The 19642-nt window shown below is 41.0% G+C and overlaps 1 protein-coding gene across 4 annotated transcripts in view; it reads right to left on the bottom strand.

The window, feature by feature from the left end:
* ANXA2 (annexin A2) overlaps positions 1 to 19642 on the bottom strand; it is a 46987-nt gene that overhangs the window by 16022 nt on the left and 11323 nt on the right. For all 4 annotated transcript variants that reach the window (XM_038419980.2, XM_038419977.2, XM_038419981.2 and 1 more), the window contains exons 3-5: positions 17935 to 18034; positions 6126 to 6220; positions 1893 to 2006 (exon numbers count right to left, since the gene is read on the bottom strand). In XM_038419980.2, the coding sequence (XP_038275908.1) occupies positions 1893 to 2006; positions 6126 to 6220; positions 17935 to 18034 (309 nt within the window). The remainder of the gene's footprint in view (positions 1 to 1892; positions 2007 to 6125; positions 6221 to 17934; positions 18035 to 19642) is intronic.

The raw sequence follows: 19642 nt of genomic DNA, 5'->3' as shown, positions 1-19642 counted from the left end.
ACTGAAAGTATAACAGCTACACAATGCCACAGGCAGTGGTTCTGGTGAGAGCTTTGCAGCCTGGTCTTCTGACTACCATTACGGGACAGTGACTATCCATAATTGCAGACATATTAAAGACAGAATGAAAAACAAGCGTTATGATGTGGAATAAAATACAGACCGTATCTGTTTCAACCAGCAGAGGGAAGCATTTGATTGTCCAAAAGAACCAACTTTTTGACTACAATTTATTAAATGGTTTTGTTATTACCTGTACCTGAAATTTTTCTATGAGCTAGGATGTCTGTTAACTAGTTCAGTCGCTTGCTGCCAACTTTAATTTAAAAAAAAAAAAAAGTATTTGTGTGAACAATTTATATTAGTGAAAAACAAATTTAAAAAACCCAAAATTTACCTAACCAAGAATAATCAAAAATTTAAGTGAGAAGGTAGGTGAGGTAATATCTTTTGCTGGAACAACTTCTGTTGGTGAGAGAGACAAGCTTTCAAACCACACAAAGCTCTTCTTCAGGTCTAGGAAAGGAACTCCCAGCAAGGTAAGGGACCACTCTACCTTGAATGGTCCCTTACAATAGGTTCTAACTACTTATGCCAAACAAAAATGGTTAGGGGGCTGGAGCACATGACTTATGAGGAAAGGCTGAGGGAACTGGGATTATTTAGTCTGCAGAAGAGAAGAATGAGGGGGGATTTGATCGCTGCTTTCAATTACCTGAAAGGGGGTTCCAAAGAGGATGGATCTAGACTGTTCTCAGTGATACCATATGATAGAACAAGGAGTAATGATCTCAAGTTGCTGTGGGAGAGGTTTAGGTTGGATATTAGGAAAACCTTTTTCATAGGAGGGTGGTGAAGCATTGGAATGGGTTACCTAGGGAGGTGGTGGAATCTCCTTCCCGAGAGGTTTTTAAGGTCAGGCTTGACAGAGCCCTGGCCGAGATGATTTAGTTGGGGATTGATCCTGCTTTGAGCAGGGGATTGGATTAGATGACCTCCTGAGGTCCCTTCCAACCCTGATATTCTATGAATCTGCACCACCTTGCATTTTGCTGTGATGCTGGGAGTTCCTTTCCCGGACCTGAAGAAGAGCTCTGTGTAGCTCAAAAACTTGTCTTTCACCAACAGAAATTGTCCAATAAAAGACATTATCTCACTCATCTTGTCTCTCTAACATCCTGGGACCGACACGGCTACAACTACACTGCATACAAAAATTTAAGTGACATTTAGAAATATGAAAGCCAAAACATGAGTTTTCTTGTAGGATTTTAAAAGCAAATCCTGGCATGGTAGGTGTTCACAATTTTTTTGCATGTGCACAAAGTTAGAGTCTGTTTTCAAAGCCATCCTTTCAGAGGCTCCTAGGGAAATAGGACTTAAGCACCTCCTCGTCTTCAGATTTTACGGAGGGAAAGGACTAGATATGAGACACCCTCTCACAATCAGTGATGTGACCCCATAATTGGAAATTATTTATGTTCTATCACAGGAGTTTTCGGCTCTAGCTAACAAATTCTCTATTTTGTTTTAATATTGGAAACACTTTTTTTAAAAATATGCAGAAATTTAATCAGGAAAGTAGCTTGCTTTCCAAATGCTCTTGTACAGGTGCCTATTCAAAGCAGCTGATCAGTTATGTCCTTAGCTTCATGTTCATTCTTCAAAGTTATTTTAAAAAGTAAGTGACAGACAAACATTTAGATGAAAAATCTCACCTGGCCCAAGAATTTAACTAGTGGATACTGATTTTGGGTGCCTTATGTTGGACACCTGAAAACTGTGGCATTTAAAAATACATGGCCATTTTTTAAGATCATGGCCTTAGGCAGCAATTCTAAAGGATGACATCAGACTTACTTGGAGCAACTTCAATTTCAATTCTCATTTACCTTCATGGCAGCTTTCAGTTCAGAAGCATCATACTGAGCTGGTGTCTTCAACAGGCCCAAGATCACTGCCTCCAGGTGACCTGAGAGAGCTGACTTCAGTGCTGCAGAAAGTTCCTTTAAAAAAAAAAAATAAAAGGAGAAAATGATTAAAGCTCATTTTTGACCTCCAGACAATTCTGCCTTCAGTGGTTGTGAATCTCCAAGATTGTTACTGCTTTTCCTGGAGCGTGGATAAGGAAAAGGAAGACAGGGTCTTTCAGTGAAATCTAGAGAGGAAAAATGGGGCAAGCAGAGTTTCCTTCATGCCTTTAAAAGAAAAGTATCACTAATCTGCACCAACCCCCCACTGTCACTCACTGCTATAGAGAATAATAAATATAGAGGCAGATGTGTCCATTTCCTAGGATGTGGTGAAATTCAGGGAGCTACAGTTTAGAGTTCACATTAAAATAAGACCTGAAAATAAGATAATGACAGATTAGTTGCACTGTCATGCAGTTAAGAAACACCAAATCCTTATAATCCTAAAAATCACTTTTGGACCCAAAGTCAATCAGTAACCTCCCTAATTTGGAGTTCTCAAAAGGACACAGCTGGGTTCATTGCAGCTGTTAGATGTCTCATAAGAGACAAAGAAAGGTCATTATGACCTCAACCAAGTTCTGCAGAAGCTCAGCTCAGACAGTCAGAAAGAGCCAAAACACTTCAGCTCATTTCCACATCTGCTGGCTTGGCTCACAAAAGAAACCATGACACAGATCACTCAAAAACCCTCTTCTGTTTAAGTGCAATTACCCCTGGGCCCAGCCACCCCTGTGACTCCTAGTTGAGACTGATCAAGTGACTATAAAAGCTAGTAAGTGGCTCACTTGGGAGGGCGAGAGCTACACAAAGTAAGTTGGGGCACAACGTAAGAGGCAAGGGTTCTAGTCCCCTGCAGCCTGCTTTGGTCAGGCAAACTGTTTTGTTTTGGTATAAATTGATGAGTTTTATGTTTGAAGACTAAAACTGAGCCCTGAAGGATGGGTCTAGGCCTGAACAGACTTTGGGGGTAGTAATCTGTCTTAGGCTGGGGGAAGACATGGGCCAGCAGTCCTACGCACTGCAAGCTGACCAATGAAAGAAATAATCAATAGGAGTCTTTTGGATGATCTTCTCCTTCAATCTGACAAATTTTTAACTCCACTAGCCATACTTGAGATGCATTAGTCTGTTGTGCGTGCACGAAAACGGCTCTTTCACTTCATATTAAACAGTGCAGAAAATGCACTCCTCTCTAATCCATTCCAGTAGAGCATGATCGATTCCAATTAACTTTTGTGTGAAGTCTAATTTTTGCACTTCAGTGTAAAGGTTAAAGAGCATATAAACCAATGCAATGGGATTAGGGAAAAACAAATAAAAACAGTTTAATTCAAATGAGTTGGGGACCGTTAATTTCTTTCCTCAGCTTTCCAGCTTTGGGCTTGTCTACAGGGCACTGGCAAAACGCACTAGAAGGGCGTGATTTGCAGAATGCTCTAATTTCCCCATGTAGACACTGCTGGTGCACTCTAAAAGGCACCTAGTTTGTGTTGATGGGAATCCAGCTCCAAACAGGATTATACTGACACAAACGAGCACCTATTACAGCACACCAGCAGGTGTTAACACAGGGCAGCTAGAACACACCCCTCCAGTTTGCTTTGCTGCACCATGTACACATGCCCTTAGTTTCCTTTAAACAAATTTCTGCTTCAGTGGTGGAAGCAACAAACCAGGCACGATTTCAGGGTAACACTGACGTGAAGTGCACATCAACACTCCTATGGGGACCAGAGTTAAGTGCATTAACATTTCATTTTATAGCTCTTCTCTCTCTCTCAAAAAAGAGAATCTAATCATCTTCCAGCCATTTTAACACAGGGCTTCAAACCAGTGAGCCAAGTGCAACGATGCCATAAACCTGCACATGCTGTCATCACCAGAATAAGTGGTTGCAAGTACCATGGCTAAGTATATGAAGTGCTAAGAACTAATTCTATCATAAGTGAAGCTCCCTAACCGGATGTAGAGAGAAGTATCAATAATGTTCTATGCTGCTTATAGTAAGTGATCTCTTAGCTCAGGGAGCTTCATTCAATGCTACTGGCATTTCCTGACCAGTGGGGCTCAGGAAAACAGATCATGAGAATAGCTGTGAAGCCAGAGAGTCTCTTTTTTCCAGCAAAAACTGTTATGCACACTGTAGGTGCCAGTTTAAGTGAGTTTACAGAGTCAGAGGTCTCCAGCTAGCTGTTCATCATAGATCCTTTAGGAGAACAGGACAAGTGTTCATTCACTTGAGCCAAAGGTAGATGAGTACAGCCCTGGTTTGGGATAAAATGCTAATGGAAGGGCTGGAAATTACTCTGTCTACATCCTTATTTCTAACTGGAAATTAGATCGGAATTGTGGGGCGACAGTAGTAAGATCTGCTAGCAGCAGCATAATTCCCACATATCCAGCAGGGGAGCCTTCCTGCCACTCTGTGTCACCACTAGAAGTGAACCCAAAAGGGAAACAGCAGGAAGCAAACAAACACTTGCCAAGCTGCTCATTATTAAATCTCACACTTACAACCAGAAGAATGTTCCAAATTAAAATTAGAACATGGCAGCACAATCCCAAACGACTGTTGGCAAACAGATTCCCTATAGGGTTACAATGGGCAGGGCCTGCAGAGCTCTGCGCAAAGACATACACAGGCAAGGCCTTAGGTAGCCTTGCATAACTCCTATAACACATCTGGAAAGGGACAATTTAGCAGCTCATGGGGGAGGGATGCTGGACCCAAAGAGAAAGAGGGTCCAAACATGGTTTGATTTTTCATGAATGGGAAGGGCTGTTTCCTGCTCTCTTAAACACTGACTCATTTGTTTTCACAGTTGCATTGGAAGGTCTGTTCTCTTAGTTTCCATGGTTTCCACAGGCCACTTTACCTTTGGCACCAATACAATCCCATCTCTTAACTGGTATCTTTAGCATATTTGTGGGCTGGGAAAGGGAGGGAAATGAGTGAAGGGAGTCAACGTCTGGATAAAAATTCTCAAGATTGTCTTCATGATCTCAGAACTTTGGCATATTTTTAATCAGAGCTTCAAGTCTTACTATTCAGGGTCCAGCTTATAACCACAGCTATCCTGATGCCCTTGCACAAGATGGGGGTTACACTCAACTCTGTGTGCGTGTGCTCACCCAACTTGCACACACTCAATAGAGTCTGTAGGTACCTAAATCAGGAATGCACAAAAGTTTGTGAATTTCAAAAACATAGCTCTGGATTTGTACTTGGTTTCAGCTGAGATTTCAGGGCTTCTATTTGGTGTCTGACAAATCTGAAAGAGATGCAGCTGTCAGAACCCAATAGGAATCTATGCATGTTTTTCCTTCTTTTACGTGGGCATAAAACTTCAATTAGAGTAATATTTTAAAACTTGTTCAAGAGGACATCTCTCAGCTCCCTGCTAGAAGGCTCATTTTACAGACAGCTATGCATATTTTATATAGTCTCCTTTTCATCAACAGCTTGGTACACTGGATAGTCTTGTCAGGATAATTTAGCCGGTGAGCTGATTTGTTCAGTACCTGCACGATTAAGGGCATAACTGATTGCAGTAGTTATTTAGACAGACTGTGTGAATGAAAGCTGGAAGAGTTTCCTTCCGCTAAGTTACCTGAACATGCATATCTTCCCTCAGTTCCTCTCCTTTTACTGGGTCCCAGGACGTCAGGCATCACTTGAACAAAAAGGATTTTCACATGCTCAAGCACGCATACTGCTACACACACACAATGGACATAGGAGAACATTCCTGGCTGGTGCTAAAACACCGGGTTTGATTTTTTAAGTGTAAAGAACCCCATCTGCAGGGGATTTCAGTTACAGGTGTGCGTGCTTAGCAACCCTGGAAATCTGGCAGGAGAGGCACAGCTATAAAGTTCCAATGGTGTCATAACCTGTCTGCAATAAGGTGGGCTTTAGAGAGATGGTAGCATATCCCCATCAAAAGCATTCTTGGTTCTTTGGAATACCTACAGGAGTAATGCATCAACAGTCACCAGCTATTTCTTAAGCTATCTTGATCCAAGCTCAGCCACAGTAAAAGCAAGTGGACCTCCCAGTGAAATCAATTATAGTTTGATCACTTCAAACCTAAACCACGAATGGGACGAATAGTACCAATCATAAGCCAGTCTTGATGCTCTCGGTACCTTTTTAGTTCTCCTCTGATAGGCAAAGGCGATATCCTGCCTCTGTTCATTGCTGCGGTTTGTCAAAATGTTGAGGATGGTGAGTTCATCCACACCTACAAAGATAGAAGGCAAAGGATTATTGAGAAATCTCCTCTTGCACTGGTCTCTTACTTATTAAAACAGTATCATTTGCTAGAAGTGCACTGTATGCAATACCCACAATGGGCTTCATTACTATCAACAATGTCCTGCCCTCATAGTAAGCGCAGTCAAACACCAGTTTTCAAAACAAGTGCACATATAACATGTGCAAATCTGTCTGTCCACGGACTTAGAAACATAGGTGCACTCAGGCATGCAACTGTTTGAAAAACTGGCCCTGGAACACGGAGATGATGGGCTACTTCTATCTCATGCTTGGTTGAATGTTTGTCACTCAGTCTCCTGCTAGGAAAGTCGTATGAAAGTATTTCCTGTAAAAGTGATGTGAAATGCAATTAATTACAGCCTGCTCATGTGGTTTCAATTGAGCAATTTCAATTAGGCTTCTTAATAAAGCAGTTATTTTTCCAATTCACCCCTGGGCACTTCACAAATATTCCAAACACAGTGATCAGAAGAAAGGCCACTACCTTCCCCTTTTTTTCCCCAGCAACCCCCAGGTTCAAAAGGCTAAGGCCCCTGTATGTCTACACTGCAGTGTAAGCCCAGGGTCAAACTCAGGCTCAAGCCTAACTCCCCTTCCATCTAAACACAAATTACACTAATCCAGGGCTTGGACCCAGGGTCTCAGGACCCTACAGGGGTGGAGGGTCTGAGCCCGAGTCAAGCTGGGACTCGGGGTGCAAGCACTATTGCTCTGCAGTGTAGGTGGGAAGGGTCCCAGAGCTCTAGCTCAAGACCACACCGAAAAGTCTACACCTCAGTTAAATAGCACCATAGCCCGAGCACAGCGAACATGAGTCAACTGACACAGGCCAGACATGGATCTCTAATTGCAGTGTAGATATACCCTACAAGTCCATCAAAAGTATCCCACAATCCCATGGGATGCCTACAAATGCTGCCTCTCTTTTGTCCTCTGGACAGTCAAGTTTTTCCACTCCGTACCACAAAGAGCAAGAGAAGCCACATTTTGGGAAGGCGCTAGGAAGTCTGCGATGTGGATGTCTGGACTCTGGTCCGCATCATGTGGAGCAGATGCTGGAGCCCCAAGTTGGGACCCAAGATTCAACAATTCTTAACCTGGGGTTACAAATGAGCATAAAACACTCAAGCCCTATGTTAACAAACCACAGGTCTGCTCAGCTCTACTAGCCTGGGGCTTACATTGCAGTGTAGATTTGGATACTAATATCTAAATTGTATTCTTAAATTTAATTCTTAATTCTTAAATTCTTAAATTCACCTAAATTTGGGTTATTGCTGATTATGTACTGTATGTATCATATAACTTTTAAAAACAAACTTTGTATTTGTGGATAATCTAGCACTATACCCAGATGTACAGACACTTTTCTCAACCTGTGTATTATATAATTTTAACATTCGCTTTAATAAAATGTTTATACCTTTTGATACCTCCTGGAAGGAGCTATACATACACATTGCTTCATGAAACTGTCACTAGGAGATGCAGGCCGAGGTTTTCCCCTAGAAGATGCTTAGTTATCCAGTGTTTTTTTTAAGCAGTTGAGCTACAAAACAGTGACTTTTTAGTAACATTTGAAATGAAGGTTTCCAGATCAGTGTGTACAATACAGAAGAGAATTTGGATTCATTAACAGCTATGCTACACTTACAGGGCTGGATTCACTGCCTGCCAACAGAATCTACTGTTGGAGGCACCTGGCTTGACCAGCCAACACTCCGTGCTCTGCTAGTAGACCCACAGTGTTAGCATGGAGCCTCACCTTCCCAAAGGGCTCTCACCCCTCTGCCTTGCAAACAGACTCTTATACATCCCAGTCCAAAGCCCAATGAAATGAATTGCCACAGTTCTCATTGACTTCAATGGGCTTAGGATCAGGTCCATAGCCCTTCCCCATAACATCTGAAAAAGGGAGGAGGAGGAAAGCTGAACTGCAGTTAACCCGTTCACCAGAGGCTATGAAGTGTTCCTGCACTTAGACATGCTTTTACGTTGCCAATCAATAGGATTTTAATAATTGATTATTAATATATTCAAATACAATAGATGCCTGGCCACTTCCTGGCATTAATTCTTTGAATACTTCACTCGAACAGAAAAGTCAATATTTACATTTCAGCCACTAAGCACTAACTTTGTCCCAACTAATTTTTTTGGTGGATCTCTTCATGTAAAGATGAAGGTCTCTGTGTGCGCAGTGACCCAACCTCTACAGGACAAAAGAAACAATTGTTTAAAAAAAAAAAAAAAAAAACCAACAACAAACCATTAGGCACCAGTAATCGGGAATAAAAAGAAACAAAAAGTACTGGAGCTGCCAGGGAACAAGGGATTAATGAGATTTGCATGGACAAGAGGGTTGGTGCAGTCACACTTTTGATGCTGAGTGGATCTGAACTGGTCTGTGGAGGTTAGGTTAGTTCAAGGCATTCTGATCAATATGGTAGGCGGTCAAAATTTTCACAAGGCCTGGGGTAAAGATATATTGTTGTTTAAGTGAAACCTTGTTTTCAATTCAGAATTTTGCATCTCTAAGTTAGTTTTCACACTCCACCTCCCTTTAATAAGAATAGCTGGTTTATAGAGGAGAAATAATACTATTTCCACCTGGTTTCAATTGTATGAACAGAAAATATTTACCCAAAATGTCCAACACTCATTTAATTCTGTCTAATACTACAATTCAGCTGCAAATTAGCCCCTAGATAAAAACTGTCCATTTATATCAGATGTACAATACTGATTAAGCATAGCTGTCTGGACCTGCCACTCAAAGAAAGAAGCAGAATGTTACAGTTTTAGGAAATATCCAGATATCAAATTCTTCCAACCAGGAAACAGTAGTATATAGTATATACATGGCCAGACAGCCAGAAAGGGGAGTCAAGAAGGTGGTCAGTGTTATGTTCCAACAACATGCTAAAGTTTTCATTTGATTGAGTTCCAGTGGTAGATTATTTGTTCCTAGTCATGGATGTAATGAAGCCTTTTGTAGCTGTATTATCTCATTGAGAGGCTGGGGCTTAGAAAAAGGCAAAACTATATACAGAGAATCCAATTTTGAAACCCAAGTGTCTAAAACTGGGGCACAGTTCTGCATTTAGACACTCATATCGGATCTGTGATATGTAAAATAGGTATTTATTGGGAGTTACATGTCAATTTGTGAGCCCATATTCAGAACCGGGTTGCTCTCACTTAGATGCCAGGTTTGAAAAATAGAACCAAAGTCTCTACTATGCTCAGTTTTCCAAAACAATATTATAAATAGCTTCCTACATAATTGTGCACATTATGGTGCATGCAATGGTGTCTGTAATACAAATAGGAGAGTACAGAACAGACTGTAATTACATACAGAACACACCCACTCTGGAAAAATCTAGCTTGTAACAATCATTGTCTGAGAGTTCTCTCATAATTACTGACCCAGTAAATACCCACTGAGATGCAGCATCTGACACACGGGGAAAGCCTGAGAAAATAAAATTATACAAATGCTGCCGTCTACAAAAGACAATTAAGAGGAACTTCTACAAGCCAAAACTAACAGGGCACTTTCTTTACTTTTCTCCTGCTTCCATTGTTTTACTTTTAAAAGTTACACTGAAACAACCCACAACATGCCTTGGGAATCCTGCATGTAAATTGTTTTCTCATAGCAGCGCTGTATCTTAGTAACACCACAACGTCCTTGCCTGCCAGCGGAATGCAACTACCTTATCTTTCAGGATTCCTAAGGAGTCAGATTCTTGTGAAAAATAGGTAGCATGAGACGGTTTCCAAACTTTACACACTACTCCATTCACTGACAGTCTAGCTTGAAGGACGACAAAGATAAGGCCCGTCATTGCTAAACTGTCATCTCTGACTACTGTTACCCCACCATCCAACTCCCTAGGATCTCCACTCTGTGCCAGTGGGAGAAGGAAGGCTGCCTTTTCATTTCCAATTCCTGAACTCACCAAGCTCAGTGAAGAGTCCACATTGGAAGTTCATGACGTGTCAACTCTCATTAGATTAGAATTACAGTTCCAGAAAGCCAAAGTGGGTGAGGTAATGGCTCGAAAGCTGGTTTTTCTCACCAGCAAGAGTGGGTCCAAAAAAAGATCTTACCTCCCCTTTTCTCTCCAATATCCTGGGACTGACACGGCTACAACTACACGGCATAGTTTCAGAACGCATTTAACTAATGACCTAACAGAGGAGCTCTTTGACTGACCAAGATGCAAGCACTGCAATCTATACCACCACTTACCCTGCTTGGTGCAGTAATTCAAACTGATCAACCCTGTTTATTCTAAGCCTAACATGTCCCAATAAAAGATTATCTCCGTTCACAGTTCAACCCTGATTATATAATGAAATCCACAAGCTGCATTCCTTACTCACATGTGGAGAAGCTTGCTTCAATAGGGCTCTGAGAAAGCATGATGGTCCATGGTTGCAGATCCCTTTGCAAGATCAGGGTCATAGACTGCTTTCTCCCCTTCTATTTTTAAGTGCATATCCAGGGACAAAAATCCCTGGGAAGTTATCCCTTTGAGGTTCAACTTCCAAGTGAGGCAGGGTACGGCACGCTCCCAGCAGCCTGCCATTAAGGTGAGCTTCAGCAACCTGCTCCACATCAAGTTTAATCACATTAACTTCTTGGTTTGATACATGTGGACAGTCTTGGGTAAGCTCTTTTCAGCTCCTTAAGAGAGAGAACATGCCCCTCCCCCCCACCCACACACAAAAGGCTTTTCTACGTTTTGCTGCAGACCTAAACAATCAGTCTAGTTCAGAGCACTCAAGCTCCTTCTCTCTCTTTTTCCTGACTTCATTTTTTCCCCTCAGGGAAAGAACAAAGATACCAGACTTGCTAAACCGGTGCAATCATTTTCAGATTCCATTATGAGCTAATAGCCCAGGCAGATAAAAATCAGCTCTCGTCCTCTTACTCAGAGAGGCTTTGTGTACATTGGGAAAAATGAGTTGCAGAAAAAAAAAAAAACGTGTTAACACATTTTAACTACCGTTGTTGAAAACCTCTTGGCACGTTGTACAGACAAATACGTACTAAGTGAGTTACCCACAACTAGCCAAACGTGTTTTTAAATGCGACTGGGTCAGTGAGTTGTGATAGGAAACAGTGTAGGAAAAGCACCCTTTCCCGCAACCTCTGCTAGACCAGTAATCACTGTCACAGGGTAGCAAAGGTTAAGCCAAGCTCCCCAGAACCAGAACAGATGAGTCCTATCCAGGCATTTAAAGAGGGCTGGGCTACACCTGGGCCTATAACGGGCTGCTAATAGGCAGCTGGGAGGCTGCACCCTTAGGAGGGAAAGTGACACCACAGTGGAGCTAGTTCTTGTGGTGGGTCCCTGGAGCAAGGGACCAGGGAAGCAGCCTTTGGGCTGGTACTCCAGGAAAGGAGTAGAGCTAACAAACAGGGAAGCTGCCCAGAGTAGGCGTGCCAGAGACCCCTGGGAGGCCTCAGGCTAAGGAGCAAGTTAAAAAGACTGTTGTTCTGTGTGTTTGCCAACCTCAGTTAAGAAAAAGAGCCTCCTTGTAAGACTGGGCATAGCAGCATATGCTTTAAGCTGGGGAGCCCAGCCCGGTGACAGTCATACGCACAACACTATCCACTTCTGCTTAGCCAGTGATTCACTGCAGCACTCAACCAACCTCTAAAACTGTTTAACGAAACAAAGCTTAATTCCTGGCATTTGAAACTGGGAAAATAAAGTCTGCAAGCGTTAGAAAAGTGACAGAACAAAAGCCACAAATATTCACTTTAAAGTTTCCTGTTCACATGCTCTGGAGATGGAAACAAGTCTATTCATTGCTCTGGCATTTCATGGAAAATGCATGCTTGCACTTCAGCACAGGGAAATATGCAGCTAATAACGGCTCTGAACAGGATACTGACTCACATTTGCTAACACAGGGTGGGGCAGAAGGGCTGATCTCACGTTGCTGCTCACTAAAGCTCTGGAAGTTAAAGCTTGTTTCCTTCAATCTTGATTAAAAGCAAACTTATTTTTGCTGAGCATATTTTTCTGGTACATTTCTACCCGTGAATAACGAGCAGAGTTGATAATGTTACTTTTTATATTGTCTTTTTTTCCCCTAGCATGATGACTCCTTCCAGGCTCAGAAAACAGACAGTTAAAATTTCCAACTTGAAAATCTTTTTATGAGGAAAAAAAAAAAATCTACTGAGGATTTTTCTTTCATACAAGCAGGCCTCCTGCTGCCATTGTGACTTCAGCATCATAGCTTAATCAGCAAGAAAGGAGGATGTAAAAAAAATCTCAGCTGTGTAAATGAACAGACTGACTTAATTTGGCCTTTTTGAGGGGGGTAGGGGGGCTTTAAAAAGGACCACTTATGAATGGGCTTATCTTGATAAGCATCTAGGTACCAGAAAAGCCAGCAGATACTTGGATAGCCTCCCAGCAAAAAGTTGTGGGGTGCTTAGAGCAGGAGGTGGCATAAAGTGCATCAGTTTATTTATCATGAATCTTAGTTTTGCCTTTAATTTTCAAGGACAGCCTGGATGGAATGGCAGGGGACTATATCTCAGCAGTCTTGAAGGTAGGTCTTTGAATATAGGACTTTATCCAGGTGTGGTGTTTTAGGCTTACCAGTTTTGACATCAACCCTTCAACTTTTAAGTACTTCAGATTTAAAAAAAAAAAAAAAAAGCACTAGGCTTCGTACAGCTACCCAAACACTGGTTGAATCCACAATTCAATAAAAGTGCTGAGAAGGGACGATTTTTCAGAGAACTGTGCACCCACACTTCTCCGGGGAAAACAAATAAATGGTCTACCCCAGTCAGGGAAACAGTACTCCCAATAACCACCTTGTTTAAACGCAGCCATTCCTACCATGGTTTCAGCTCTCATATGGGTAGGTACAAAGATCTACTTGTTAATGCTAGCTGGATGGGGGAGGGTGGGCAAACAGATAGAGGTGGAAATAAAGAAAGACAAGGTTAGGCAAACGGCTTTAAAAGCTAGGACTGCACTACAGATAGCAACAAGACGGTGCCCAGTTCATGCGATTTCCTAAATAACAGCTATATAAGAATGAGCAATTTTATGTTATAGGAGGATAAGGGAAAATAGGGATGACATTGATAATTGTTAAGGGTAATGGGAACTAATGAGAAAGCTAGTATATTAATGAAGGCACCCAGTGATGCTGTTTTGGCATTAAACTTAAAATGCAATACTGTAAATAAATAAATTCAGGTTTGCAGGTAAGTTGGTGTGAACTATGCCTCCAATGTGTTATTTTGTGACAATCAGATGACTACACCATACAAAGTGCAAGGGAAGCATTACTATTTTGACTGTAGCTTTAGGCACCTAAATATTTTTGTAAATCTGGCCCCAAGGCTCCTTGAACTGTTTTGGGACTATCCAATTTGAATTGTGAGGTGTACAGTTCTATAATTCTTGGGAGAAATCTTGGCCCCATTGAAGTCAATGGAAGTTTTGCCTTTGACTTCACCATGGCCAGGATTTCTCCTGTTGTATTTTCCTTTGTAGGGTTCTCCCTGTGAGGTATGTTACAGCAATGCATCTCTTTGTTGCTACTATTAACACTCTGAACAAATACATTTCTATGCAGTTTTGTAGATTTCAGGAAGTATCTCCCAGAACGCGCTAGGCTGGATTTTCATAAATCCATGTCAAAGGATTTTCCTCTAAGATTTTATTCTCACACATTAATACCACCATTAACATGCACAGGCATGCGGGACTATCCACATATAGAATACAAAAGGGGAAGAAAAAAAAAAAAAAAAAAAAAAAAAACCAACTCCAGTGCCAAAACCACACCCAAGTGTTTCCTCACAGAAGTTGTCAAGCTCTAAGGGAGGTGATCTCAATAGTCCTGCTATGAAATAGTTACAAGATAAAAGGGCATCCCAAGAATTATAAAATGATCATAACATTCTCACAGTAGTACTGTTGTCCAGACACTGGGATCAAAAAGAAAGGTGTGGGTTTAGATGCAATGAATCCTCTTCTGTATGCTCTCAAGCCAGAAACATGACTGGCAATCTCCACTTTAACTTTCCATGCTTTATTGAACTGGACAACATGAGTAGGGCATTTGAATGCTTGGTTACCTACATTATCCAATTGTTTGTTTAGCTATTTATAGCCTCTTATGAAATCTGCAGCTTTCTGCTCATCTTAAAACAATCCAAAAGAGAATATACAGAATTATTCTCTTTCAATTCCATGATCCATTTATACAGCATTTTATACATTCAAAGCACTATACAAACAATAATTACGAGATACATAAATATCAGTGACACTTGATGGAAACAAGTTCATATAGGTGGCTGCAGGTTTTATCAGCATATACATATTGATCAGTCTTTCTTGTTAAAGATCTGGAAAATCCCACAAATATTTTCCATTGTTTGCTTGCAGAAGTAATTCCTAATATTGTTATTACACTGGTTTTTCTATTAGGTCATTTCTTGTCTGGCAGACACACCATGACAAACAAACATATGTTTAGAGAGTTTGCAAATGGAAATTCTACTGATCTTCTGCAGTAAACAAAAGCCCAAGCTCCATATTCAAGTAATCAAACTACAAAGAAATGGAACTTTAAAGAAGGGGTTTTCAGAATTCTTGTACTTTATTTCCCCTTAGGCACGTTCTCTTTGGGTAGTTGTCCTTACAATGGAACAGTCAACATCAAAACCAGAGAGTCTCCATTTACAAGTCCACACATTATTACTGTGAGCGACAACTTCTGGATAACAAAACACAAGCCCAGTCCTACAAAGACTTATACGTATGTTTTCTTATTATTTCTGTATCTGCAGCATCAGGTACTACTTCTGGTACATTTAAACAGGTGTGTCCCCCAGATCTTCCAAACGAATTCAGCAAATTGATTATTGTAGTTGAAAGAAAGAAAGTGAACAAACATTAGCCTGGCTTTTCCTGAGAGGACAAGGCCTTCCATTTCCCAGGATATTTAATGGAAATTACAATAAATTAAACAAACAGTTTAATATGCTAGAGTAAATGTCTTGATACAGAAGGCTTCACAGTACTTTTGGAATGTTTAGAGAGTTGTCCTATAATCAGCATTGCAAAATACTGTTGATTAAAGCTAGACAAAAAACTACACACATACACAGCAGGGCCATGTATCCTTCACCAGCCCTCCCTTGTAAGAAGCTTGCTTTATTTGTTTTAAAAACAAATGTGAATTTCAGATTTAAAAAGCCCACTCCTGCTTTTGTAGAATGAGCTCTTAGAGAAAAGGAAATTATTATTTCTCCCTCTGTGTTGTCGTCTGGTGGCGGTGTTTTATTTTTTATGATAGTTAGTTACAAAATAACCCTTGTAAAAGAAAGCTTCTCTCGCATAGAAATATCATGTTGTGAGGAACAGGCAATGATTTAATGCCATTATGTGTTACGTTTCCTGGACACAACACTGAGGAATAAAAGAGGACTTTATTCAGATTCATAAAACTCAGCATTTCCTTCAGATGATAAGTGGCTCAGCTTTTATTAATACATCTCTGTTCTGGCTTCTTGGTGAAACCTCAGCAATTCCAGCCCAACCCAACTCTATTTTCTGATCCAGAGCGGAGGAGACTCTGGAATATTATCAACAACCTTTCTTTGTTATGAAGGAGGATGAGACGGAGTTGCTGCAGCCCTACATGTCCACGCTATAAAGTATAATGGAGCATTTTTGTAACCAGTTTGGAATGACAGGGTTGACTTGTGTCCAGAAAGCAGTTCTTTCCCACAACAAAAATATCACGCTGCCTAGCTGCATTTGTAAAAAATGCATTCTGTGAAAACCTGGGCAACTCTTCCACAGGGCCTCAGCAGGGATAGAGAGCCTGCAAGACACTGAGAGGCACCAACAGTAGAGGTGGTTGGAAAAAGGTTTTTTCTCTGTGGGAAATGTTGAGTTTTGGTGAAAAGCTGAAAAGTTACTTCAACCAAAAACTGAAATATTTCCAACATTGAAATGCCACTGCAGCACAAGTTGCAGTTCAAGTGCTACATGCTCCCATTCTCCTCTGTAAACTGGAATCTCCAGTGGGACTACTTCTCCCAAAATGCACCTGTCTCCCCGCTTCGTGGAGGGAGATCGCTCATCACCGTATTCAGACGGCCACTGTACGTTATGGGAGATGAAGTGCAGCTGGGGAGCATGGTCCACAGAGAACACTGGCATGAAGCAGCCAAACTACAACTCCCATGAGGCATTACAGATCAAAATATTTTGGTTTCCAGGCCTTTTATTTTTTTGAACAATGATTCTAATTATTCTGCAAAAAGTAGACATTTGTTACACCACCATACACCAGCACTATTGAAAATCCAATTTTCCATTAAAAACAGTTTCAATGGAAAAATTTCAACCAGCCCTAACCAGCAGCCTCGGACACCTTGTTGCACAGAGAGCAGGGAAGACGGAAAACCTGTTGAAGTGGTTACACCGTTAGGTCGCAGCAAAAGAACAGTAATCAATTACTAGAAGACACTCATACTGCAGTGGGCTCTCTAATAAAGAGGACGCATGGCTACCTACCATAGTTAATAGCCAATGCCCTGATCCTGCAATTTATTTAGTTTGTGCATGCCACCACACCCATCAGCAGCGAACTGTAAGACTGGAGTACAACTATTACCCTTGTGGTACATGGACATAAGCCATGGTCTGAGCTAGCCAAACAACAAACTTGTTACTAAGTCAGGTAGAAGTTGGAGTAGCAGCACAGGCAGGGCCTATGATACAGTAACATTTCAGCATCTTGACCATTTGCTATTTACTGCTCTGATTAGGCATGGTCATCTAAAGTTAAAATATCTGAATGGGAAAAGTCCAGTTCAGAGATTTAATTATACTCAGGGATGTGGCAACCACATAAAGGGCCATTTTCAATGCTGTATTATTTTGTAGAGGCAGTGGACACAGCACTAGATTGAGTCACGAGAACAGGGTTCTGTTCCCAGCTCTGTCACAGATCTGCTGTGTGACCTCTTCTTAATTTCGATTGTAAATTCTTTGGGGGCAGAGGCTGTCTCTCACTATACAGTTGTACAGCCCCTAGCACGACTGGGCCCTACAATCAGTTGGGACCACCAGGTGCTAACTGAACGCAAATAATGAATCATCGTAATTATGCAACAATAAAATGATATTGTTTCCATTACTGCATCACACTTTCCAATTGGGTCCCTTTACTTTTACACCCAACATTTCAAAATATTAAACCATTTTTCCATGGGGGGGGGGGGGGAAGGGAAATGAACTCCTTATCCTAGAAGACAAAAGATTTAAATGCACTGTTTAATTGGTTTAATCATTTTTTTTCAAAGTTCAGATTAATCCCTGGGAAGGAAATATGGATTTTTATATAGACTAGCCCAACCTTCCTTTGCTTTCCTTCAGATTTAATTACAGAACTTCATTCTCTTTTTAAAACTGTTCTACTGGCAGTCTTAAGTCTTTTTCTGCCAAGATTCCAATAGTGCAAGTCATGAAGAAGAACACCCAAAATAAATGCCCTGGATTAAGGACATTAAGTGGTAGGTCAAGAAACCCAGCACCTATCCATATTATATCAGCGCTATCATTTGCAAGTATAATGGCAGAGAGAGAGACCCATTTCCCCTACCTTTGGTCTTGATGGCTGTTTCAATGGCTGCAGCATCTCGGTCAGCATCAAAATTGGCATACGCCTTGACAGTGGCATAGGCACTTGGAGGAAGAGAATGCTGAGATTTAAAAAGAGCAAAATGAAAGTCTTACACTTAGCTTGTGGTTAATGTATTATTTCGAAAAGGTAAAGTATCATTGTGCCATATTTCCCCCCCCCCCCCCAACACCCCCACCCAATATGCACATGTGGGCAACCTATTAATATAACTGGAATTCAGCTAAGAGCCACTGAACACCCAAAATGTATTACTGTTCCAGGAATCTGCCCACAGCTGTGCATCTGTCATTAGAGAAAGCACACACAAATGGGCATAACAGCACTGGGGGTAGAAATCGCACTGCAATTCTGAGGACAATTCACCCATTAAAGTTAAAATGTTAAAAACCTTAAACTAATTGTGCTGACTAGAATTCAAAGAAATTCATTCCATAAAGTCAGTATGGAAAAGAGTTGAGTCAAAATGACAAAAGCCAGGAAAATTCAAATTTACAGCTGATATAGTCTGCCTTCGATTCATATCACTCATAACACTATGGTGGAGTAGGAAATCAGAATTAGTAGTGAATGAGTTATGCACAGTGGGCCGAATTCTGTGCTCTACGCAGCTGATGCATTTTACAGGATCAAAAACTTTTTAGCATTATTTTCAGGGTATAGTGCATCTTGAAAGCCCCCCCAGTAATCACACAGGGAGCTTTGACATGCCTGGGGCCTGATTTCTACCCAAATTCACCAGCAGGGGGCTCACATAATAGACAAAGGTTTTCAAACACTTAAGACTTATTTCCTTTGTACCTTCAAATTCTTTTAAGGCAGTGGCTTTCAACCTTTCCATACCACTGTACCCCTTTCAGGAGTTTGGTTTGTCTTGCATACCCCATGTTTCACCTCACTTAAAAAGTGCTTGCTTACAAAATTGGACATAAAAATATAAAAGCAATACAGTATTACTAACAAATTGCTTACTTTCTCACTCTCATTTTTACCATACAATTATAAAATAAATCAACTTGAAAATAAATATTATACTTACATTTCAGCACATAGAGCAGTATAAACAAGTCATTGTATGAAATTTGTACTGACTTCACTAGTGCTTTTTATGTAGCCTGTTGTAACACTGGGCAAATATCTAGATGAGTTGATGTACCCCCTGGAAGACTTCTGCATACCCCTGTGGTACATGTACCCCTGGCTGAGAACCACTGCTTTAAAGGTCAAATTGTTAAAGAAGGGCATGTATTCAAGGCATCCTCAAAAGCATCACAAAAGTTATCCACAGATGCGGTATCTGCACAACTATCTACCCAGGATAAAACAGTGGCATACACACTGTGCCCTCCTTCGAAAATCTGAGCTACACTGCAGAGACAGGGAAACAAAAACATTACGGAAAAGAAACACGCATTGTTGTCCCTACCATTAACAGCCCTTTCAATCAAAGCAGCCAGAATTTGGCCCAGAGCACACCATGGGATGTATGATATTCCAGAATTGATACATTTAACTGCCAACAACAGTAAATGGAAAAGCGTAATGTACTCCTGGAGAAATCAGTGTGCCTGAAAGATTTCTACCACAAAACCCACGTGTTACACAATACAAAATTGAAGGTTTCAACTGATTAACATGGCATAGTTGGATAACCTGGCAAAGCTAACCA

The sequence above is a fragment of the Dermochelys coriacea genome, chromosome 10, assembly GCF_009764565.3.
Source record: "Dermochelys coriacea isolate rDerCor1 chromosome 10, rDerCor1.pri.v4, whole genome shotgun sequence".
Lineage (NCBI taxonomy): Eukaryota > Metazoa > Chordata > Testudines > Dermochelyidae > Dermochelys > Dermochelys coriacea.
Note: the sequence above shows the minus strand (reverse complement) of the source record. Positions and strands in the feature narration are given on the sequence as shown.